This window comes from Tachypleus tridentatus, chromosome 1 (genome assembly GCF_004210375.1).
Source record: "Tachypleus tridentatus isolate NWPU-2018 chromosome 1, ASM421037v1, whole genome shotgun sequence".
NCBI lineage: Eukaryota > Metazoa > Arthropoda > Merostomata > Xiphosura > Limulidae > Tachypleus > Tachypleus tridentatus.
In genome coordinates, this window is record NC_134825.1 from 147,436,720 (window position 1) to 147,464,167 (window position 27,448).

At 33.9% G+C, this 27,448-nt stretch overlaps 1 protein-coding gene across 2 annotated transcripts in view; it reads left to right on the top strand.

Moving 5' to 3' along the window:
• LOC143226372 (ecotropic viral integration site 5 ortholog-like) overlaps nucleotides 1-27,448 on the top strand; it is a 122,495-nt gene that overhangs the window by 38,037 nt on the left and 57,010 nt on the right. For both annotated transcript variants that reach the window (XM_076457257.1, XM_076457267.1), the window contains one exon: nucleotides 1,471-1,710. In XM_076457257.1, coding sequence (XP_076313372.1) covers nucleotides 1,550-1,710 — 161 coding nt within the window. In that variant the 5' untranslated portion in view covers nucleotides 1,471-1,549. The remainder of the gene's footprint in view (nucleotides 1-1,470; nucleotides 1,711-27,448) is intronic.

Consider the following 27,448-nt stretch of genomic DNA (forward strand, 5'->3'; position numbering starts at 1 on the left):
GAGATGCTTGTCAAACCCATGTGGGCGTGTCTCATTGTAAGAAAGATAAATGGACCATTTTGATCAATCAAGTATATTAACACAAGTATATTGTTAAACATCTGATGGGCTCTATTCTTGAGGTTCATCTCATACCGTCACATATTGCATTAGAACTAATTAATGCAAGTTATCTCACGTTAAAGTCCAATATTTTATATATTTCACATGATTAGTAACCAACACAATTTAAAACGTAAAATGCAACAGTAGAAGGTTGCACCCACTTGCTGTGTAGAAGCTCTATCGTAATATTTGAACAAGACTGTTGATTATGTGTCTTGCGTTTCAAGTCTCCTTTGCTTCTGTTTACACAAGTATATTGGGTTTGAATGAGAAGAAACGCTATACTTTACAGTGAGGCGTTTGTTATACTGTATACAGTTAGAAGAGGAAGAAACTCGAGAATAAAATATAGCTTAAAAGCAGAAGAGCCTCAAGCACTCGTTTGTTTTAGTTATCTAATCTACATATACATGCGTCACTTTGCAGAACAAGTAGGGCAAAACTGAAAGCTGTATATTTAAAACGTTCGACACCACAAGCAGGTTTTAACCTGGAAGAATTAGATAGACGAGTGTATGAAAACAAATAAAAACACTTCAGACGTACTTCCCTAAGCAAAGACATTATAAAACTCTGTTAAGAGATGATCTCTCTATGGAAGTAGTTGAAGTCGAAAAAAGAGTTTTCAGCTGGTCCACGTGTTAATTTTGTTTCCTTTCTTACCTACAGGGTACATTCTAACAACAAGTAGTAGTTTAATTAAATATTTCATGTAGCTTACTAAGACCTCGTGACATAAGTAGAAAACATACACTAGTAAAAGTGTTAAGGTGAGTCTGTTTTGCTACATAGCATCTGACTTGTGCGTCACGCACTTTTAAACCTATGGCACAAACGTAATAGCATTCCTGTGGCTCAGTAGTGCCTTGAGCCCATTTTCTCAACCAGACAGATGAGTGATTTTTTTTCCTAATGAAAAATCTAAACCTTCGTTAACTTTACACTGGTGATCTTCTCTTGAACTGGTTTTTTTTCCACTTTCTAAAACTTATTATCATTTGTACTAATCAAATTTGTGGTCTACAGCTGCTGTGACACGTATGTTCTTATTTAATGTAGTACGAAACTGAACAGGAATTCTAGTAAAGGACTCGTGGTTATCACGTGACTGGAGAAAATCGATATCTGATTAAATAAATTTGTTTATGTACCGTATAATACTAGGGTAAGTATACGTTTATATATATATATATATCTTTATACTCGCCAATGTAACCTACAACATTATTGACAAAACGTCTCCTTACGAATAGACTAAATTCTGTTTTTAAATCAATATATCGATCTTTGATTGGCTATAGACCATCCACTGGTTGTTGTTTAGCTTGTCTAACTTCACTTCTCTCTTCTTCGTTTTCTCCATAGATATTCAAGTCCTCCTAGTAACGAAGGTCCTGACGGTTTACTGTGATGTGCGGTGCGGAAACAGCCTCACCGATCCAACATGAGTGAGCTTTGCGTTCCCATAGCAACCGAATCTTCTGCCAGCTCGGTCCCCTGCACTCCTGTAAAGACGTTATTGAATGGAGAAATAAAGAATGATAAAAGACAAACTTGTAGTAAAGAAGATCTTCAGCTCTTAGCTCGTTTAGAGGAACAAAACAGGTGAGTCTTAGTTCTCTCTAATCATGGCGTGTCTTCAAACCGGTCTTGACAGTCGTCGGTCATCAGAATGGAGTTTGAATTACTTTGATGTAAAAGAGACATATTTTATGATTACCCATCATGACCTGCAAGCTACTACGTATTCAATTTAAGGTCAGAATTTCTCTTGTTTTATTTGTTTTTTCTCATCTCCATCTTTTCTGTATTTCGTGGTTTGAGACTCGTTGATTCAATAAGTTCGTGTTGGCGGTAACTACTTTTAAGTTATGTTTTACATGACATTTATTACATTACTTCAAGTGAATTTTTATTGAAAAATCATTGTGATTACTTATGCATACTAATCTGATCAACTTGGAAAATAGAACTAGATGGGGGTTATTTAATTAATGCCGGACGTAGACTAGTGGTTAGTAGAGTAGTTTCTGCATTTCAACCCTCTGGAAACATCTAGTATGCATAGCTTGCAACAATACCAAACATTAACTGGTATAAAGCACGAGATCGGCTCAAAAAAAATTCAGTTTCCTTGCTATCCCCATGTTATAATGATACAGACCCATCAGGAGTATTACATGTTTTATTCTCTTTCATGGTACGTTACTTAATGGTTGGGAGACGCCTAGTGAGTAGCGTAGCACATTTTTATTTTTCTGTAAATGCATATTTGTAATAGAACAAAAGTTAGGGTTGCATAGATTCTATGATTGTAGTCCTTACTTTTTAAAAAATATATAACTAGGAAACTCATAGAATTATATACCATTCTGAGAAAAATGAAACAACAAAATAATAAATTGAATGTTTTAAACATCTTTAATACAATCGATTCTATTTCGTTATGTTTATATTAAGTTTCTTTGTGTCAGTTTATCAAGAAGTCTTTAAATGGTCTAATACTAACTCTTCCAGAACTTTCAATTAAAAATGTAATTTGCGATACGTAGCGCCTTACTTTTGTTATGCCACGATTCTTCTCACTGATTATGTTTCCATGAAAAATATGCCTCTTAAAAATTTACTAAACTATTAACGTTGTTTAATAAAATGTATTTAATATCGTTTCTGTAAAGTTTCAGGTTTTGGTTAATATTATACTTACGTATCAAACAGTAATCAGTTGAGACTAAAATGGTTCGATGGAAAAATCAAGTTTTCCACTTTTTTCTTAGCAGTATTCACTGTTCTATTTAGTACTGTAATTAAGTAGCTACTGACTAGCGAAATAAACAATAAATGCAGCAATTCATTGCAAAAACAAAAAAGTTTGATTGTGGTATCTTATTGCTGTAAACATTTAGAACTCTTTACTGTATTCTGTGTCGTAAATCAATTAAACGTAAATAATCGAATTGCTAGGTCTACTCTGTTACACGTGTCGTTGCTGTTAAGCTTAGCCATAAACCAGGTTTTACGAGAATCAATGGATAAACAATAAAAAAGAGCGCTGATGTCGAAACCGAGTTGTGTAAAAAAAAATCATATTCTAACATATTTTAACCGAAAACAGCTCTATTTTATCAACATACATAACAAATATATGGTCCACATTTAAATTCTTCAACTGATTAAATAACACATATATTTCATACAAGGCTTAACCACAGGCACAAGACTGACAAGATATTGTTCGTTTAAAATTATCCCAAGCCATTTTAAATATTTCATTGCATAGAGGACTAGAACAGATAAGTATTGAGTACTGCAGATACGGGTGTATAAATATTGGCTTTAAGCTTGGAAAACATTACGAGGATAGTCGATTTTACTTGGCCTAAAGTACTAATTTCCAAAAAATTATGTACGCTACTCAGTAAAAAGAAAACAACTGTTAAACTTCAGTTATCAGTTATCCCGAAGGATCATAATATAAAACAATTACTAAAGGCATAAAAACTTAAAGGTATATGATCCTGTTCATTTTATTACCGACGAACAATTTATAACGTACATTGACGCAAAGTATTACTTCTGAGTTCCAACAGAAAAAGAAATGCCAATATTTTGAAATTATCTTCCTGGTCATATGGTGAATATCCCTGTTTAGTGAAACGCTGTCATCATTTGGAGGCGTTATATTTAAACACATACGTGTTTAAATGAAATATTATGTCAGTTGTATTAAAACATGATGCAGTAGATAACAAAAAAGTATTTTCACGTGAATAAATCAAACGTAATTATTAGCAATTTTTTATAATATTGCTTTAACGCAAGTTGGAATAAACAGTTCAAAAATTACTCTACTTAACGCTGCGCCATCTTTTGAAAAATATTTGTAGTATGTAAGGTTAAATAAGATATTCTGATGATTTGATAGGAAAGTTTTGAATATTATAAGATCAAATATTAAATCGTTTTCACTTATATAGTTTCATCAGATATGTAATTCTTATTTTTGTGTTACAGAGGTTAGTGTTCGTTGGCTGCTTTCCCCCTAGTGTAACACTTCAAAATTAGTGCTAACTTGCACGTATACCCATCAAATGGCTTTTCGCAAAAGTTCGACAAAGAAACAATTCAATCAACAACACAGCATCACATTACTAATTAAAATCGCCATTAAACACATTACACCCCATCTCTAACAAATCATACAATTACTCATTATTCTACGAATATCATAGAACACAACTGCACATCGAACATAACCATACAAATAAAAACATAGTGAGAAAACATGAACGTACACGGCCCTGAGAAGGAAAATCGCAACAGTAACTAATACTTATCCAAACTAGCTTACCAAAACCTACAAAAACAGTTTTCATCAAACAACACCAGTACAGAAAGAACGAAAACTTGGCTTTGTACCTGACCCGTTCCGGTCTTCAAGGCCTAAATCCTGATGAAAGTTATGATGTCGCACAACAGTATTTAACTTAAATAATTCATAAAGTAAATCAGAACACTTACATTCAATCATGCCCACTGATGTAACAAACATTAAATAATTTAGGAGTAGGAGATCATGAGTTTAAAGATACCACAAGCAAGAATATAACCCATACAAGTTGGACGACTTTCATTCAGACATATTTTATACCCCAGCATGGTCGCTCGACTTATATTCTTAAGGTCGCGGGTTCAAATCTCCGTGACACCAAACATGCCTGCTCTTTCAGCTATGGAGTCATTATAAGTGACGGTCAATCCAACTATTAGTTGGTAAAACAGTAGCCCAAGAGTTTGCAGTGGATGATGATAACTAACTGCCTTCCCTCTAGTCTTACATTGCTAAATTAAGTACCGCTAGCGCAGATAGCCCTCGTGTAGCTTTGCGCGATATTCAAATAAACACATTGTATAATATTTCTAAGTCTTTTAAAAATAAACGACAATGAATTATATTGACCAAGTATTGGTATTTTTACAATATTACCATAGTGACGCATAATTTATATTACCAAATGTTGGTTTGTTTTACATTAATTAAATTATCTGCTTCATCCAGGAAGGGACTGCCTCTACATTTTGTTTTAACTCCAATTAAACGACTATATTTTGGTTTATATAACTTGTGCAACCATCTGAGTTTTATTTCTTGATGCGATGAAAATATTTGTAATCGTTCTACTCTCCTGATGTAAATTTGTAAACGTTCTACTCTCTGGATATACTTTTTAAATGTTCTACACTGCTGATATAAATTTCTAGACGTTCTACTCTCTGGATATAATTTTTAAATGTTCTACTCTCTTGATATAAATTTGTTCACGTTCTACTCTCCTGATAGTAAAATTTGTTAACGTTCTACTCTCCTGATGTAAATTTTTAAACGTTCTACTCTCCTGGTATAAATTTGTAAACGTTCTACTCTCCTGGTATAAATTTGTAAACGTTCTACTCTCCTGGTATAAATTTGTAAACGTTCTACTCTCCTGATGTAAATTTTTAAACGTTCTACTCTCCTGGTATAAATTTGTAAACGTTCTACTCTCCTGGTATAAATTTGTAAACGTTCTACTCTCCTGATGTAAATTTGTAAACGTTCTACTCCTGATACAAATTTGTAAACATTCTACCCTCCTGATGTGAATTTGTTAACTTTCTACTCTCCTGATGTGAATTTGTTAACTTTCTACACTCCTGATGTAAATTTGTAGACGTTCTACTCTCCTGATGTAAATGTTTCTGCATTCTAGAAACAGAAGAGTAAAGAGAAGCAATGTCGCAGAGTTTATATTTTCTAAGCCTGTTTTCATAATGCTCATTCGAAGATTGATTTAGTTCAAATGCTTTTAGGTACAATGCATCACAAAGCTCAACGTTAATAGTTATTTTCGAAGTTTCTTTTTAGGTTACTTTGAAAACTAGAGTTTTTTAACAGCTTTCTTCGTCTTATTAGCGATTTGTTGACTAGCACAACCTATTTCTGGAGTTTTTGCCGTCTATCTATCGATATTTTTGTAAACATTACTCTATAGATCCTTCAGAAATACATTACGAGATAACTGTCGCACTTGTATTCTCCTTCCTTCGCTAAGGATATTATTATTTCTTTTAAAGGAATAGTGTTTTTCATGGTATAAGTCCAATTTTGTTATAAATGCGCGTGGTAACAAAAGTGACTCACACAGAAACTCTTGAGTTGCTATTTTGGTGGGCATTTTGTAGCTGACTTATCAATGTCTCTGTCTCCAACAAAACAGTCTGTGTTTTCTTATAGGAAGGCCTCATTGTGCTATCTACTGAGCCAACTAAGGGGAATCAAACCCTGATTTTAGCGTTGTAAATCCGTATACTTACCACTGTACTAGCGAAAGGCCCAACAAAACAAGTGCACAAACATACACACTCCTATTTATATATATATATATGTTTGTGTATGTGTGGTCACATAGGAAGTAATTTAACAACTAGACTTGTGGAAACAAAAACATTAGAGACAAATACAAAATGCTTATACTGTGACCTACACTATGATCTAAACTTCAGAAATGTTTTACTTCTTTATATATTACTGCAAATATAAATGTAGAATAAAATCGACAACAATCACGTGTGTGTAGATGGTGGGCTGCTTGCTGGCGGTATTAATAAATCAAGATATATATATGTGTGAAAAGTGAAACGTTTAACTGACCCAAGCCAGTTTTAAAGCCTATGTACTTCTGTTATACTTCAAATTTAATTAAAAAAAACTCACTACTGTAGTATTTACTTCAAATAATAACAGTAGCTTCTAGCCACGTTGTATCTAATTTTATACGTAACATAGTCACGAAATGTGCTAAGAATAGAAATGAAATGCCCATCTTAAACTTCCGTGTGCTAACTGTGTTTAAAATCCAATGAATTTAAGTTTTTAGCTCAAATTATTATATTTCACCTGAAATCCTGAAAATCTGTTATAAGTAAGCCATAACACTACGTAACACAAATTTTGCTTCTGTATAGTATGTGTTATTTCTTAATTGCTTACGTTGTAAAAGTACATAAAATGGCCATTATTCCCTTCAAACTTTGCTTTTGTGACCTGGATAATGAAATTTAAAAATTAACTTATTTTCTATGTAAAAACGGGCAAATTTGCACATTTTTATTTACATAAGGTCTGAATGAAACAACACATGAATCAAGATTTACATATATTTATACTAAAATTATACAAAAAATGAACAAAACTCTTTAGAAGTGAGCAATTTTTCGAGATTTGCAACAACTGTAATGTAAATCACTTTCACGTATCAGCCCCCATCATGTTTTCGTTATACGCTCTCAGGCTACAAAAGCAAAGTTTGAAGAGAAAAATAGGTCTTTTCCATTTACTTTAGGCATAAGCAATTGGGAAATAATACTTTCTGCCCAGAAACAAAAAAAAAAGTAAAATTTTGTTACATAGTGTTATCGAGTGTTTTATAGATTATGTGGTTCCTAATATCATTTAAAAGTGTTGATAAAGTGGAGAACTGAGAACAAAATAAACCACCAAAGTGTTCAGATTTCTAAGATAACCAAAAAGAAATATGAATGAAGTTTTTACAATGGCTTTAGTACGGCAGAAAAGCATTTGAAGAGACGTGGGAACAGATTATTACTAACCACAGTCGTGCTTAATTTGTAGGAATGATCCGAGACAAAATGGCCACCACATTCAATCTGTTACTCTACAATGCGTGCAAATCGCTGCTAATGTTGAGTTATGGCCTCATTGGAGCACCTAACTGGCATTAATGAGTGTTTTACAATTCGTAATATATTCTCATCTTCTTTTCAACGTATTTTTGTGGGGAAATAATAAAAAGAAAAACTACTAATTAGCAGTAAGTTCAGTTTCTAAGTGCCCCAACATGTCTGCATACTTACAACCCTAAAAACAGGATTTAAATATCCGTGGTGAGCAGAACACACATAACCCATTGTGTAGCTTTGTGCTTAATTAAAAACAAATAAATAAACCAATTTAAAAGCATGTACTATTTCCATGTTTCATAAATAACAATAGTTGCATTAAACATGTTCGCACTTTCAGTCGTGGGGGTGTTATATGTACTAGTCAACCGCACTATTCGTTGGGAAAAAAGTAGCCATTGAGCTAGCGGTGGGTGGTGATGACTAGCTGCCTTCCCTTTAGTCTTGCACTGCTTAATTAGGAACTGCTAGCACAGATAGCCCTCGTGTAGCTTTGCGTGAAATTCCAAACAAACAAACAAACATAAATAACAGTGATGACTTGAAATACAAATGTACCTTACAACGGCTGGAACGGGTATTAACACTTTTACTAATAAAAATGTACCTTACAACGGCTGGAAAGGATATTAACACTTTTACTAATAAAAATGTACCTTACAACAGCTGGAACGGGTATTAACACTTTTACTAATAAAAATGTACCTTACAACGGCTGGAACGGGTATTAACACCTTTACTAATAAAGCAGAGAACAACGTTTCATTTTTCTCAGGTCATCTTCAAGCTCACCTATTCTCTGCTTTATCAGTAAAAGTATTGATGCCCATACCAGCCATCATGAGATACAAGTTAGCATTATACTTGTGGTTGGGTATATGTTTAGTTTTTATCTTTGGAGTATTTGAGTTAATTTAATACGGCAAAATCTCCCAAATTATAAGATACAAGTCTTATAAACCAGCTTTATGTGATTTGAAGTAAATTTTAAAAGAACCTAAATAAAAATCGTTGCGCAGTTTTAACACTACTCTTCGGTTTTATAATTTCTTATAATTCGCGCAAAGACCAGAAGGAAGGCAGCTCCACCCACAGCAAGCTCTGTGACCTTTGTATCAGACCGAATAAAGGGCGTTAACAGCCACTCTTACAACACAGAGGAGTTTTTATACAGTAATGGAACATCGGGTACATAATACAACACACTAACCATAGGGCTGTGTTAGGCCCCGATTTATAAGTGAAATTGGATAGGCCTAGCATGCATTTTATTCTGCCAATGCAATCCTATATTATATTTATAACGTTAGAAGTGTTAAAAATGAATGTACTGAAACAATAAGTTTTTTAACTAAGTTCATGTTAGAAGATTCTGCTTAGTGAAGCAAACCCGAATAAACAGAGAGTTTATATGCTACTAAGAGGCTTAATCTCTGTGGACCGTTACGACTCTCAACTCATTGTGACAGCATCGAAGAGACAGAATAGCCTTACCAAGCTGATATAAAAATGAATTTTAAGGCACAATTTTGCTAGCTTTATACAATTACTTCTGAAATAGTTTCACGTTGATCTAATAAAAACTGCACTCGCATTTTGGAACGTTGTCTCCAACTTACTGTAGGTGAATGAAGCTCCTCACTCTATAAGAAATGAAAACGTTCAATAGATACTCTACAAATAGAATTTATTTTACAGAGAAATGTACTACCACAGTTTACTACTAACAATTTCCTTTGAACTTCCTTGGAAAATCCAAGTCATAAACCAGCATATTTTTATATAACATTCTGGGGAGAAATCTAAAATAACGAACAGAAATAAAATGTTAAATCCCTAAACATTATTTCTATCATTCACATTTGTAAACTATTAAAATTTGATTGTTAGTCCGCATAGTTGAGTGCTCTAATTTTTTTTGTTACAAATACTTGCTCTGTGTTTCGCCTCTTCCTAACAGAGCAAGCAATATGCTTAAATCAAAACAAAACAAAAAAATCAACCGTCTGTTCTCTAACTTTGTAGGAGATTCTCGAGTGTAAGAATAAACAATATATGTTTAACAAAACGAAAACACCAACGTATCTTCGAATATTGTTGAACTTTCAAGAATCTCAACCAGAGATTATAAATCAACGTACCAAGAGACAATAAGAGAATGTTAAGTTGCTACAGTCAGTATACTTTGGCTCTCGGAAGCTATAACCGTGATAAACACTTATTAATGGGAAAACTACATATATTTGACCAGGAATGTTTATAGATTTCGAACCTCACGAACCGTTCAACTTCAGATAATTTACTAAAGAAGTTAGTATTTCTACGTGGATATTAGATATCTATCTTCTTCTGAAAAAAGTAAACTTATAAACCGCGTTAGACCAAACAAGAATATAGCTAGCAAGCATTCCTGTCAAGTGAAACGTGTCTGTGTATCAACATAAAATTAATTAGCTCGTCTTGGATCGTCGATAAAGTTTTCGGTTCCAGATCGGAAAAAAGACTCAGTATTGTTCGAAAGTTTGTAAAACTTTTGTGTACAAATCATTATTTATAAAAACCATTTGTAGTAATCGTTATTATAAATTTTATTGTTGTTTGTATATCAAAATATGTTTATGTTAAGAAAAACAATAGTGTGTATCATTGTGTGTATCAATATTGTTGCCAAATATTATGAATTAATACATATCGACATTTAATTTATTTCTAAATTCTAATAATAATTAAATTTCAGTCACATATAATAAATCGATCATAACGTAGTTAGATACAAAAGTACCCTATTGGTACAGCGGTAAGTTCTCCGATTTACAACGCTAAAATCAGCGGTTCGATTCCTCTCGGTAGACTCCGCATAAGTATGTTATGATCTTTTTTGTTTTGTTTCTTTGTTTGTTTTGAATTTCGCGCAAAGCTACTCAAGGTCTATCTGCACTAGCCATCCCTAACTTAGCAGTGTAAGACTAGAGGGAAGGCAGCTAGTCATCACTACCCACCCGCCAACTCTTGAGCTACTCTTTTACCAAGGAACAGTGGGATTGACCTCACATTATAACGCCACACGGCTGAAAGGGCGAGTATGCTTGGTGCGACGGGGATTCGAACCCGCGAACCTCAGATTACGAGTCAAACGTCTTAACCCTCCTGGCCATGCTGAGCCCATTTGGGCACAATCAAAATAAATATAATCTAAATCCTTAAACAAAATAAAAAAATAAATTTAGTTTAACGATCAAAAGTCACTTAAAGTAAAGATACGATTTAAATAAAACATTAAGATAAGAACTGTTAACAAGATTAAAATAGAAATGAAAAAACTGACATTTAGATACATTTTTCTGAGCAAGTGCCAGAAACCGAAGAGACTGTATTGGTGCTATTTGTAGTTAAGCAAAACGTTACATAATGGGCCATGTGTGTTGTGCACACCACGAGTACTGAAACGAACTTTTTAACATACAAGTTTACAGACTTACCGCTATGTCACTGGGGGAGAAGAGGGAAGCAATTGGCAGTAGTCTGTATATTAAATCAGGTGTATTAGTGGTAACTACTTACCATTTTATAAGAACGTTTCTAGGGTTAATCTATTGTATAATTCTAGTTATTTAAAGCAAACATCAATGTATTGACTTTAAAATTTTAGGGTCATCAGGTGTTTGATTTTAGAAATCGGTATGTTTTGGCTCATTCCCTTTTCCAAAATTAATATAAAACCACTGCTTATTTGATCTCCCAAAAAATTTGTATAACTTGAAGCTTCACCACACAAGCAAATCTACTGGAACATAATCCAAATGCGCAATGTGTAGAAAAAGAAAATGGAATAATTAAATAACTTCTGTTGGTTTGCCTAAACAGTGTTTTTAAATTTTTTGTTGTTGTCAGCGACCTCTAGGAATAATTATTTTCACTTCCCAATTCCATTTTTATTGCCCTGTCAACGGTTTGATGTAAAAGATATTAATCATATTTTATTAAGGTTTTTATTTTTGACAATTTCCTATAACAGAGCCTTTCCCTGTCAACTACAAGAATCGAAAGATGTCAAGCCATGTAAACCCTGTATAATGATTTATCATGGAAATGCTATATATATATATATATATACATATAAATTCAGCACAAGAACCGTGAGTAATAACCAACATTTCAAGTTATATCAGTCGTACCTTTTGTTACTGAAAATCATGAAATTGTCTACAACAACTCAAGTGTTCAAACATGAACAACAGAGGATGGTAAACTGCTAAAACTGATTATGTGCTTTTTATACACACGAAGCTCATAAAGTTATATCATTCTTGTATAACCATATAGATTAAGAAATTTTAAAAACATACATATTTTGATGATTTATTTAGTGCTGCAAAACTTGTTCGTTTAATATTTTTAAATATTAATAAAAGCTTTTCTTTCAGGGTTCGATCCCCTTCGGTGGGCTCAGCACATAGCCCAATGTGGCTTCACTATAAGAAAACACAATACCTTAATAATATTATCATGAATCAACGATCACCACAGAGTAGCTTATTTTGTTATTGTTAATTTATAATGTTACTTCATAACTAATTTTTCAATAAAATATATCAAGACAACATGTATTACTCAATACTCATCTTCATTTATTGAATTATTAATTTTTAGCAAAAATACTTTATTAGAAATTCTATTTTTTCTGTACAAAGGACTTAAGTGTGTGTGTGCTTCTCTTATAGCAAAGATAGATAGAACTATCTGCTGATCCCACTCCAGAGAATCGAACCCCTGATTTTAGCATTGTAAACCCGGAGACTTACCGCTGTACTAGAAGAGGGCAAGACTTGTAAACATGCCAAATTTCGTGAAGATACATAAAATCGTATCATATCGGACGATGTGTCGATACATTCATATCAAGGCCCGGCATAGCTAGGTGGTTTAGGCACTCGACTCGTAATCCGAGGGTCGTGGGTTCGAATCCCCGTCACACCAAACATGCTCACCCTTTCAGCCGTGAGGACGTTATAATGTGATGGTCAATCCCACTATTCGTTGGTAAAAGAGTAGTTAATTTGGAATAGTTACATGGGATCACAACTTATGCGAAGGGTAGATACGAAAGAAAATAACCTCCATTAGATGAGGAAAGATAACACATTACATTATCAGATAATTATATCACTTTGAAACAACAAAGAAAGGCCATGAAACAGCAAGTGAATGCTTATTAACCTGTCTGTTCTTAATCTTTCTAAATAAAAGAAAGTGTTTTAAAATAGACATTTTACTCAAGTATTTCATTGTTACTATAAACTTAGCCAGGTCAGTCCGGTTAGAAGGCAAGAGGTGTTTAAGTTTGTTTCTCCTGTGTTGCATTTCCTGAACATTACGCCATCACTGATCATGTCTTAATAACTTCTCACAAACAATATCATTTAACACTGTGTTGCTGTAGTCAGATTCTACAATTTGTATTAGACTACTTGAATTTGGTGTCATATAGAAATTGAAGACTTTTAATTTATAGACCAAATTGACAAACAAATAATTTGTTGGTTTTGAATATTCGCGCAAAGCTACACAAGTGTTATCCGTCCCTAATGTAGCAGTGTAAGACAAGGGAAGGCAGATAGTCATCACCATCCACCGCCAACTCTTGGGCTACTCTTTCACCAAGGAATAGGGGGAATGACCGTCACATTATAACGCCTCCATGGCTGAAAAATCGAGCACGTTGAATATGACGGGGATTTGAACCCACGATCCTCAAACTGGGAGTAGAGCGCCCTAACTACCTGACCATGCCGACAAACAAACAGAACGTTAATATCTTCATTATGTACAATATTATACCATCCCAAATAAGTCACTGAAGAAGAAAAAATAATAATTATAAAAACATTTAGTATTTAGTTTTCTTATAATTAAGAAAACCTTACATTAATGTTTTCTTTATACAAACAATTTCCATTTAACATTTTGCCATATTTTCCACGATATTTCATTTGTTAATAAACTACCATACGAATAGTAACAGTTAAATAGTATAGCAGATGTTGTACCATTTAACTAGTTCTTAACCCTTTATGGTATAATTACTTTAATACTAAATGCCAAAATAATTTTTAGAATTCGTTAGAATATCTATGTTAAATAACCAATACTTCAGTCCGAGCGTAATCTAGTGTTTATTAAAAACACAAGTCTATTCAATCTACTGATAATAGGTCCAAAGTTCGACACGTGTTATACTGCTGAATGCTCTCTGCACTTTTAAATATGGAAGCTTTATAGGTGTGACGGATAATGTGGCCGTTCGGCTAAGAGAAATCGCATAGACGGCAGGTATAGCTGACTGGTTGTCCTACATCTTCAACAGTTTTACATTTGGGATGGTTGTGCGGGATTTTATAAGCAGCCCTCTTTAACCCATACGTTTGCACAGAGGTCATACCTGGCTCTTATCCAGGAGGCCCGGGTTCGATTCCCGCCCTGGAAATTGATATTTTTCCCTCTACGATGGCTCTCCATATTTTCGCCTCAATTACTAAAATTAAGGGTAGCACAGTCCATGCCAGGGTAAAAAGAAACTTGCTGTAGTTTCCACTAAATTATTAATACTAAAGGAGTGGTTTCCCAGTTATTTTTCCATTTTCGAGTCCGACATTTACCAAACCTCAGATGATGCAAACTAGATTTCCGAGAAGATATAAAGTATTCTAGTCGCCTTCCTATACAACGACACACCATACTCTAGTCCAGAGAACTAAAATCAAAGTTCATGTTGTTTCCCAGTTTTGTATATTTGCACTAAGTCCTTATTATCATATTGCTATTTGTACTATTAACCCTGCTTTCTCTCTCAGCTATAACAGAGTATGGTCATGGTAGTCCGTGATGACAAGAAAACTAACTTGTAGAAAACATTATAACGGTCAGGATAGGTTATTCGACGACCTGACAGTGAAAGTGGGTTTTCTCGGGGTACTCCCGTTTCTTTCCACAGCAAAATTTTGGGTGTTTCTTTACCCAAGCCCTGAAAAGAGACACTTTTCTCAAGTAATTTAATTTTAAAAAATCTTTAGTAATTATACCATAGTGTTTATTATAGAATCTACTCTCACTGTAATCCTAACCCCTGCATTATATCTGTGATGTCGTACTCTTTCTGCCCCTTCTCACTCGTGTCGTCATGTCTACAAATACAAGCAAAGCCTGATCTTCCTCTTTTTTTTCCGGCTCGTCGAGACTTCTTCACAGCTAGGTCCAGCACGCTCCATGGTACCCATTAAATAACAACCAACATAACTAATATTTTTACTTCTATTCAGTAATGCCTATTTTGTCATTAATTCCCACCACTCACGTTACGCCGAATCTCTGAATAAGCGCGGGGCTGAAGAGAAACAGCAGTTTCTAAACGCCCCTTGGTTGCCTCTCATGATTTGCCTTTGAGGTTTCAAAATCCAAAACAAATACCATGATAAACAAGATAAGACACAGGTCAGATTGAGATACCAAAAGTTACTGTTCATTCCATTTAATGAGTGGAATGTATACTGACAATAAAGAAGAATTCATTAATATGTTAACCCTAGGTTGCATCAAAATAGACATGATACTGAAAATGCATATCTTTAGAAAGACTCTCATAAGGAGGCCCGGCATGGCCAGGTGGTTAAGGCACTCGACTCGTAATCCAAGGGTCGTGGGTTCGAATATCCGTCACACTAAACATGCTCGCCCTTTTAACCGTGGGAGTGTTATAATGTGACGGTCAATCCCACTATTCGTTGGTAAAAGAGTAGCCCAAAAGGCGGTTGGTGGTGATGAATAGCTACCTTCCATCTAATCTTACACTGCTAAATTAGGGATGCGTTGCGCAGATAGCCCTCGTGAGGCTTTGCGCGAAATTTAAAAAGGAATAAACAAACTTTCATAAGGGGGTGTATTATTTTGATGACGCTAAAAGGTTGGACAAAAAGCTAAAATTTATAAGATTATATGATGATTTTACTGCTACGAATGTCGTAACTCTGAGAACTCGAGATGAAAGACTTAGGACCGACGTAACACACTTTTCACCTTCAATGACGCATAGAAAACATGTTGTCATACAAATTAAAATGACAAGTTCTTCACATTATATCTCAAACTGATGATATCATGAAAACCTCACGAAAGTAACAACTCTGTGCAGAACTTTTGCATTTTTGATAACTAATGGATACATTATCACCGTGAAAAATAATAAATAAACAATCGTTTCCTGCAAGCCACATATAATATATTTTTTGACGAGTTCAGATGTGCCAGTGTTTTACCGCAGTAGTAGATATTAAACTGAACGTCTAACAATTCAGAATGTGAAAGTGTGTGTTATGGTTTGGCGGATATGGCGCACAACTCAACATCCATCGCCAAATATGCTCTTCATTTAAGATGATGGGACGTTATAACGTTAGGTCAATTTCACTTTTCGTTGTTACGGGCTAGGCTAAGAGTTGTCTGTGAATGTTGTTGACTAGCTGCTTTCCCTGCAATATATCGCTTCAAAATTAAATGGCAAGTAACGCTTTAAGCTCAGATAGCTTTGTGCTAAATCCAATAAACAAATTAGAATGTTAAACCAGCACTTGAGCTATAGGAAGCGTATAAAATCTTTATTCCTGACAAGATGAGTCAAACAAAAGGGAAGAGAGAAAAAAAGTTGTGTTTATTTCATGTTTCACGGAAAGCTGAATAAAAAACTATGTGAGAAGAGCTTCCCTTATCTGAAACTGGTAGGAAATACAACTAATTAACAACATTCATTTCCAGCTTAAGGGTTTCTCTTGTCTGAAAGAACAATAGAATTTGAATCTCACTGTTGCAGCGCATTCATAGCCTTTAACTCACAGCGAGACTTTGCAAGACACAAATCACGTATGCTCAGTTTCACAGACCGGGCACTTAAGCCAGTGGGTCACTCCCACCTCGAGGAAGAAGCAATATGAGTGTTTGTAATTTGTATATGGAATAATATTATTAAAGACACTCTTTACAAAAATCGTATTTTTTTCTAAACAGTTAATCTCTAGTGGCTTAACTTAAGCCATCCAGTAGCTTTTAAACTGCAAGTTTATGATGTTAGAGTTTGTTTCCAATTAAGCACAAAGTTACGCAATGAGCTATCTGTGCTCTGCCCACTACAAATCTTGAAACCCGGTTTATAGCGGTATAAGTCGACAAATGTTAGAGAAAGACATAGGTTCAAGAAGTCCTGACAAATATGAATAAAAACCATATAACCCGAGTACTTTCGAAAGGTGGGCCTTACTTCTTCAGGAGCAAACTGGGAATCCACCTTTCCAAAGCGCTAGGGTTAAGGGTGACTTGTCTCGTTCACTTCTGCGAGATTCAAGAATAAAACGAAGTTACTCACTTTTTAACTTAGCCACAAGAGCGTGTATATTTTTTCTAGTCAAGTCAAAAATTACATCAATAACGAACATTAAAAAATCCTGTATGTTTAAGTCATGATTAAACATGGGAGCAATCATTAGCAATAGAAACGTCTTTTTTGAATACTATATAAAGTTTATATTCTCTATTGTACAAAATAACACGCTTGGACTTTAATAAAGGACAAGTTATTCTCTAATCTAAATAGGCCCAGCATGGACACGTGATTAGGGCGCTCGACTCGTAATCTGAAGGTCGCGGGTTCGAATCCCCGTCACACAAAACATGTTCGCCCTTTCGGCCATGAGGACTTTATAATGAGATGGTTAATCCCACTATTCCTTGGTAAATGAGGAGTCAAGAGTTGGCGGTGGGTGGTGATAACTATCTGCTTTTTCACTAGTCTTATACTTCTAAATTAAGGATGGCTAGCGCAGATAGCTCTCGTGTAGCTTTACGCGAAATTCAAAAACAAACAAACTAATGTAAATAAAGTTACGCTCAAGTAAAAGCAAAAAAAATACCATAATAATTTAAATATCAATCTTTAAAAAAACATCGTGAATATGATGACCCTACTTGAACGTTTGTTCGCAAGATATTTCAATATATGATGTCGTTTACTTCAGTTAGCACTCTGCCTTTAAGTTAGAAGGTAAAACAAAGTGCAGACATTAAACATGATCAGTAGCAGCTCATTAAAGTTCCAACTGAATCAAAGTACTTGTTTGAAACCAGTGCATATGACATAATGTAAAAAGTTAATTGTAGTTTGCTAAAGTTCATTCTCTACTTTTCACGATACTCAAGTAAAATGATCCTTTTCACTCGAATAGAAATTGAGAAACGAGTGATTAAGAGGAACATTCGTGACTCTCATGGTTTGAGATCCTCAGTTTAACTGATTTATCTTTCTGTCCGCCTACTTTATTTTAGCGAAAGACAATTTTCATTATACAATTTCTTTTTACATAAAATTAAGTATTTTTAAAACAAAAGATTTTTAATTCATTTTCCAATACTACGAAGAAGGATTCGGCCTTACTTAATAAACGCAAATACATTTAACCAATTTTCATTTTACATTAAAAATTCGAGTTGAAAACAAACTTGTTTGTAGCTTTATAATTCGGTGAAACAAGAGTTTATGGGATTTTTTTTTCTGGGGGATTTGGTTTTGTTTTGTGTGTTTTCTTATAGCAAAGCCACATCGGGCTATCTGCTGAGCCCACCGAGGAGAATCGAACCCCTGATTTTAGCGTTGTAAATCAGGAGACATACCGCTGTACTAGCGGGGGGGCGGTTTTGTTTGAATTTTGTGTAAAGTTACAAAAGGACTCATGATGATGAGAAACCTACTTGAAGTAAAACTACATTCCATAGACAGCTGAGAAGGGTATTAAAATAAAATACAGAACAACTTTTGCAAACTCTATTTGTTAACCTGAAGATGACATAATTAAGCCGAAACGTTGTTCTGTACTTAATTTTAATTAAAGTTTTAATACCCATACCAGCCGTCTTTAGAATACATTTTAACAAGTCTTCAGCGCTAGCTATCCCTAATTTAGCAGTGAAACACTATACGTAGGGTAGCTAGTCATCACCGCAAACTTTAGGCTACTCTTTCACCAACGAATAGTGGAAGCGACCAAAACAGTATAATGCCTCCCCATTGCTGTAAAGATAGGCATATTTAATGGGACGGAAATTCGAATCAAAGAACCATAAATTGCGATTTCTGGAGAGAACATGAGAAACTGGTTAATATTTTCATAATTTTTTGTATTGAGAGAACTTTTATTATATGGTAAAAGTTGAAATAGCACAAAGTTTTTATTGTTTTATGAATGAAATAAGCACGGTTTAACTTATTGTTAAGCCTAGAACTGGAAGTAAATAGGCCGGTTTGATCCACCTCATTAGTAAAAGTCAGACAACCAAAATGAAATACACAATCAAAAACTGTGTAAAAGAGAATTAGTTTGTATAAATAATTTCCAGGAGAGCCTCAGCATTTGTGAACCTCTATATCTCCATAAGTTATTGCACTATATCTTATGCAATCGAATTATACAAAAACCAACATTTATGTGGTTGTAAAATTACATTTTCCAAACATTCTTGCCTAACACGTGCACTAATCGCCCCACTCCCAGCGGCTCAACGGTAAATCTGCCGGCTTGCAATGCACAAAATAGAGTTTCGATACCCTCAGCGGGCAGAATCCAGTGTGTTTACCAACAAACAAACCACAAATACAAGAATTTCACTACATAACACAGAATGATATTCTACTATTTCTTGTTAAAACACTCGCATTATTTAACACTCTGAGGATATTTTGATGTCTAAGAACCATTCTGGCCAGGAATGGCCAGGTGGTTAAGGCATTTGACTCGTAATCTGAGGGTCGCGGGTTCGAATCCCCATCCCACCAAACATTTTCGTCCTTTCAGCCGTGGGGGCGTTATAAAGTTACGGTCAATCCCGATATTCGTTGGTAAAAGAGTCGCCCAAGAGTTGGCGGTGGGTGGTGATATTTTGAATCTGATGGTACTTTGAATATATATACATACATAATAGTAATAATAATTTCATTAACAGTTTTTTCCGTTTACGACTGTGCATGAAAAAGATGGTTTATTATTTGACATTATTCGTTAAGCCTTTTTGTTCGACTATCGCTTCGTGCATCATTAAGTTTTCTCTTAATATCACATCAATTTAACTGATAAATAACTTCCATGTAGAACTCTACGAACCATATTGTTTTTTAAAAGGTAGAGAGAATTAAAAAGCACTAATTAGATCATTAAGCACCTGCGCATGTCTCAAAGAACTTTCTTCGATTAGCTCAATACCCTGTTGGGGTAGCGAAAGTTAAATTGATTCATAAATGCTGTGTATGCTTTACATAAGTTAATAACACAAATTTGCATTGTGAGTCAAGATATTTGGACAAATCCTTTGCCTGTGTGTTTTACTTAAGTAATATCTTAATTTATAAAATACATATTTATTCTGTCAGCATTTATTTCGGTGCGTGAGATCTACTATCAGCGTTTAAGTAACAGTATTTAAAGATAGTGAGAAAATATTAATAATATTTAGTTCACACGCAACGTTTAAAATAAATTCCTTAACGGTTCTGATACAAAATAACCAATACTTATTTTAGGGATTATTGACCGAAAATTCTATCACTGGAACCAACAAAACTCTCTTTCCACTTAGAAACTATTGTTTGTAATGTGATTGTTTCTTTGCTTTTCAAAAGTGTCTCTAAGGTCAACACATGTACAAAGACGTCGCTTAATTTCCTTTTGCAATATATTTGTTTGGATTATTCAATTCATAGACTCGAATGTGGAAAAGAGCTTCCAATAATAGTATAAGATTTTAATAGAACTTATTTTCTTAAAAAAAAAAAAAGATTACGATGCCCAAATAAACATTTTGATAAAATTTAGATTTATTAAACATGTATGTTTGTTTGTTTTTGAATTTCGCGCAAAGCTACACGAGGGCTATCTGCGCAAACCGTCCCTAATTTAGCAGTGTAAGACTAGAGGGAAGGCAGCTAGTCATCACAACTCACCCCCAACACTTTTACCAATGAATAGTCACCTATAACGCCCCCGTGTCTGAAAGGGTGAGCATGTTTAGTGCCACGGGGATTCAAACCCACGGCCCTCAAATTACGAGTCGAGCGCCCTAACCGCGTGGCCATGCCGGGCCCAAACACATATGTGATAAGTATTGTTTTTCTTTGTTAAAACATAAGTAATTTATTATAAATCTTAATACTTTTGTGAAGCTATTGAGTCGTCTTGGAATCCTGAATAGTTGTTCAGTTAATTCCTAATTACTGAAATGATAAGAAAATCGGAGATGGAACTGACTGGTGTGTTTGATTCTTTGCGTTCCTGAGTCGTGCATTGTTTAAAACGAGTTGTCAGTAACCACAACACTAGAATTTCTTTTGCGCAGATAGAGTAAATTAATCTGAGACTTCCTCCCCCCTTTTCATCGGAAGTTTATGTACGCCAACAATACGAAGCGTAGGGCGTGCGAATACAATACGGTTTAATTTTTTTAGTCATCAGAATCTCTACGAGTCTACCCTCAAACTAAAATTCTTATAAACAGGATTAGAGTAAATTAATCTGTGGGACCTTTAAAATGGTTAAATACATCAATCGAAAGGGCTTGACCTCTTGAGTCCAAAACTATAATCAGACATTAAATTGGTCAAAAAATGATGGAGGAACTATAAGATAAAAAGTTTTCACTTGAAAATAAAATAAAAAAACTCAGAGATGTTCTATGAACCGCTATGCCGCGTCTAAAAACTGTGTACTTGCTTGTTGGCCAACTCAAGTTCACAAACTTGTTCCCTGTATCAAATTCATCAAACAAAATTAAAGCATTCCATATTACCATAACAACCAAAAATAATGAAAGTAAAGGAAATAAGTTATCTGAGAGAAGTTTGTAGTAGTTATTTACATCACGAAGAAACGTTTCTTATCATAAATAAACAAATAGAACTTAATCTTACCGCTTAGAACGTGCTTTGTGTTGAGGATTGAGCATATGGAAATTTATTGGCAGCATTTTTAAATTAAGACATTTTATTCGCGTGAGGGTAAATTTATCACTGAAACAACAATGAGAAAGTTTTATTGTTGTTTCTCTGTTTTGGCTCAAACACTATTTGATAAACTTGTATTAAAATTGGTATATAATACGTTCTCACACTTAAAATACATGTTTGATCGGAAATATTGTGTGTCTTAGTGAAAAGCTGCGTAATAAACTATTTATATGTACTCTGTCTACCATGGGGAATCGATCCACAGACTTTACCATTGGAATCCGTAAACGTACAACTGGCACACTGGGAAGGCCTGGAAATATCAAACATTAAATACTGCGTGAAAGATAATATTAAAAAAAAATATTTGAAGATGTTTTTATTTAGTATATCTATTTTTCATGTCGTTTCATAATGCAATTGATGTTTTGGACAAAAAGAATATCCCTTTCTTAGACCAGAAGTACCGAAACCTGACACGGTTATGATAAATATAGGACTGGTTTCTTTTCTTCAAATATAAACCTATTATACGGTAATATCGAGTTTTGTGAAATAACTTCAATACAAAGAAGCCTAGTTCAGATATCAAATTGTTAGAAACTAAATTACTTTTATAACGTCACCTGCTGGTACAGCGTTAAGTCTACGAATTTACAACACTAAAATCAGAGGTTCGATTCCCATCGGTGAATGCAGCAGATAGCCCAATATGGCTTTGCTATAAGTAAAGCACACAGACGTTTTTATAACTCTCTCGGTAACACACCACTATACCTGCGGACTTATGCTGCCAGAAACCGGGTTTCGATACCCGTAGTGGGAAGTGTATATTTGTACTTAAATATAATAAAAAAAAACTTTTATAACACTGATATTGATTACATGTGTTGCGACTTAACGTTTGGTTTCTACGTTGTTGTAAGTGGTTTGACAAAAATATATTTATTTTTAATTAACGTGCATTTGTGAAATAATCCCATTTTAATTTTTATAAGCCCATGTTTGGCTAGATCTATAGAGTAGAAACCAACAATGGACATTATTTTTCATGTTGATTTAAGAATAGATAAATATTTAAACAATTTAAGTTTTGTTGTCTTTCGGGTATATTAAGAACACTTATTGTCTTCAAATGAAACAAAAATAATTTGCCTTTGTTTAAGCAATATTTTAATATTAAAATTCTAATATCAGATTTATAATAGAGCAGGAAAATTATCCTAAGTAAATGTTTTAGATACTATTGGTCGTCTTTGTAAACAAAGAAACAGATGTCTCTGATCCTTGTCCATTTTTAGTGAGGTATCCCAGCCATTACAGTAACAATATACATGTTACTGTAGACTTTAGTTTTACTTATCGATATTTTGCTGTATCGTTTACTAGAGTGGGTTTTGGCATACAAAATGTGATGACGTGTGACTTCTAAAAATGTCTTGAATGTCTAAATCTGACGTAAAAGTTTGAGGAGAAACAAGTGTTGCATAACAAAACCAGGCTGAGTCAGTTAGTGAGTCAACGTGCTAGACACTGAGTCACTTAGTTGATTGGTTAGTGGTACATCTCAAACAGCTGGTATGGGTATTAACACTTTTATTGATGAGAAGAGAAAAAACGTTTCGACCTTCCTAGGCCATTTTCAGATTAAGAAGGAGAGAGTTTGCAACTGAACGTTGCTAGACGCATATCTTACGGGCGAAAGTATAAACGGGTACGGGATTGTAGGGGGCGTTGCAGTGAGATGCTAGGTTATTATTTAGTACAGGTATAAAGTGTGTTTGTGTGTGTGTGTTTTTCTTATAGCAAAGCCACATAGGGCTATCTGCTCAGCCCACCGAGGGGAATCGAACCCCTGATTTTAGCGTTGTAAATCCGGAGACATACCGCTGTACTAGCGGGGGGCCAGGTATAAAGGTGTTCCTTTATATTGGTTTAATTCTGGTATTAGTTGTACAAGTAGGATTTGTTTGATTTTGCGTTTGTTTATATTTGTTTTCCAACTTAGTATCTGGGTGTTTTCTATAGTTGTGTTGTTGTTTTTATTTGTAGGGTTCAAAAACGTGTGAAGGTGTGTTTTGTGTTCTTTGAGTCTAGTTTCCATTTTTCTGCTTGTTTCTCAAATATAGAAGTCGTGAAAGTTGTTGCATTGTATTTTATAAATTATGTTGGTGTTGTGTTTATCAGTGTAGTTTTTACATAATATGAATATTTAGTTTTGTACCTGGTTTTTGAATAAATTTGGTGTTTACTGGAATGTTGTGTTTTGTTATAAGATTTTTTTTCAAAAGTTAGTTATTTTTTCGCTGATGTCAGGAACATATGGTATGCAGCAGTATAAGGTTTTGGTAGTATGTTGTATCTTGGGGTTTATTGTTGTTTGTTTGTTGTTGGTCTAGGCGTATGTGTATATTTTTTCCACGGTTTTTTGAGGAAATTTGTGATGTTGATGAAGTGTTGTTTTATTTTGTTGATTTCATCGTTAATTTTATGAGGTGAACATAGTTTTGTGGCTGTGTTTATTTGGTTTCTTAATATGTTCAGTTTTTGTTTTGTTTAATGTGCTGAGTCCCAGGGAATGTATAATCCAGTATGGGTAATTTTTCTGTGAATTTTTGTTTTAAATTGTGTATCAGTTCTAGCAATCTTGAGGTTAAGAAATGCTGTTTGGTTAGTTTTTTCCTATTCACAGGTGAACCTAATGTTGGGGTGTATAGAGTTAACGCGACTGAAAAACTAAGTGTGTATTCTGTTGATGTGAATCCAGCAATTGTATCAACATATCTGTACCAGTATAGTGGTGAGTGTAAGATTGAATTGATCGCTTGAGATTCAATCTGTGTCATAAAAATGTTGGCTAGAACTGATGACACGGGATTCTCAAAACTCAGGCCATTTATTTGTAGGTAGTTTTGGATATTAAACATTAATTTAGTTTTGGTGGTAGTGAATTCTATCATTATTGCTAATTGGTTGCTCGTGATGTGTATCAATGGGTTGGGGTCGTAGATATAAAGTTCTAAAGCTATCTCACACTTAAGTAATAAGTGCTGTAAATATCTGTTGAGTTTGTCCTGTAAATACGAAAAAAACTTTAATAAGTAATTATATTGAGTTTGATCTATCACCTGGTTATTGTCAGTTTGTGAAATCACGTGAGTTCTAAAACTTAAACTTAAAGCATGTTTAATTTTATTGTAATGTCGTATTACTTACCAGCGTCACAGTGGTGTGTCTACAGACATACGCAGCTGGAAACCTGGTTTCGATGCCCGTAGTTGGAAGAGCACAGATAGCTCTTTGTGTAGCTTTGTGTTTAATAACAAACAACAATATACTTACCAGAAAACTAGAGTTTATTAAATCCATTCATTTTTAGGGTTATAATTTCTTTATATGGCACTTTAATACCTAAGACTAGTGTTTCTAATTTAATAAAGAATTTCATTTGTCTAGAATTTATACTTAGGTTTATACCATGGTAGAACTCTGGACTTCGGAACTGGCAAGCAGATTTCTAATCCATCCAATACCGCAAATTATTCCTTGCACTTCAAATAAGGGATCATTACAAGAATTACAGTCAATACCTTAGCGTGCATGATGGATTTTAGAGTACTGTTTACTTGGCTGCCTTCATATTGTTCCATATTTCAAAGTTAAAGAACTGCCTTAGTAGCTTTGCCTTAAATACAAAATACTATGAAAAAAAGTACGTAGTGTTTTATAAATTTAAAAAATTAAGTTCTTCTGTAAAACAAAAGTTTGTAATTTTCTCATCATTAACGTATATAGAGAAAATCAGCAAATTTACTCATTGTATAGATTAATTAAGTGTATAGTGTTTTAATTGTGTTTTACTCACCAATATGAACCTTTATTTTTATGGAATTGGACAAATACGTGGCATTCATATCCATGGTTTATTTTCGATTATCATTAAATAAGTTGTATCAAACACTACAAATAAATATTATTCCAATATGTTATTCTTTACACCATTTGTCGCTGTGTTATAACTGGTTACAATACGAGTTCATAACTCCTCTTCCACTCTATACAAGTAAATATGCAGTTGATTTAAAAACTAAGTTGATTAATTCTGTTGTACTTATTACGCTTAAACGTTTAGCTGAGATGCATTTTTAAACCAGTGATAAAGTTAAACAGTTGCATACATTCAAAATTATTGTACTAAAATATGACCTGTTCACTTAAGTGTAAAAAATGGCCGTCGATATTCTGATCAAACTTTCAATCTTTCAAAAGCATTTTGAGATCTCAGAAGAATTGCATAACAGAGTACGTCTGATTATCCATCTTGACAGAGCAGATGTTCTTTTCTTGTTACATGTTTTTCTGAGTTCAAATTTAGGAATAATAACGTAGGATAGTACTGCGAATTATCCCCTTTTAACCAACCCCAGTGAAAAGATTAGAGTATAGACTAAATAGTTATACTTAATTTATAGTCATGAAACTAACACAAGTATTGGCCTGGTGTGATCTGGATGTTAAAGTACCAGAGTGTTCATCTGAGAATTTATGTTTCTCGTCCTGTTAGTGCAAAATCACGCTCCGTACTTTTGGGTCGTGAGTGTGTGTAAGAATAACAGTGAAATTATACTACTCGATTATAGTGGCCCACGAGTTGACGGTGGGTGTTGTTGACGAGCTATCTTTCCTCTAGTTTATTTTAAAAATTATATAGACCAAGCTCAGTTATTCCGTGTGTAGCATCACATGATTATGTGAAACAAGCATAACATATAGATCTTTAAATATATTTCCTAATTTACATTTAATTTATTTATGACATAATCATTTTAATTTTGCAACCTAAGTAGCCAGTTTAGCAACCTTTACCTCATGCAAAAATCTGTTATTATTTTTTCAACTTCAAATGGTCAGTTTAACAGTTAGCAAGGTTTCTATTTGATAATTTTGTTTACATTTTTTATCATGAATATTTTACAATCCTGTTTCTACTGTTTGTACAGGCTTTGGACATTACCTATACTTATACTTAGGTTTAGCTATAACAAATATAAAAGTCTATGCACAAATAATAAATATTGTATTTTATCTCAATAAATCATAAATTTTAAACCCAACATTCTGATAGAAAACCATTTTATCTTCGTAATAATTCAAATAAGAGACTATCAGTCAGTATAAATGGTTTTTAATGTATCATTTCTACTGATTTATAAGAGTGTATCAGTCAGTAAAATAGATTTTTAATATGCCATTTGTTTCTATTTTATGAGAGTGTATCAGTCAGTATAATGGTTCTTAACATGTCATTTGTACTGATTTATAAGAGTGTATCAGTCAGTATAATGGGTTTTTAACATGCCATTTGTACTGATTTATAAGAGCCTATCAGTCAGTAAAATGAATTTTTAATATGCCATTTGTTCTTATTTTATGAGAGTGTATCAGTCTGTGTAATGGGTTTTTAACATGTCATTTGTACTGAGTTATAAGAATGTATCAGTCATTATAATAGTTTTTAACATGTTATTTGTACTGATCTTAGTAACATAAAAGTTATAGTGTAGTTATGTAAAT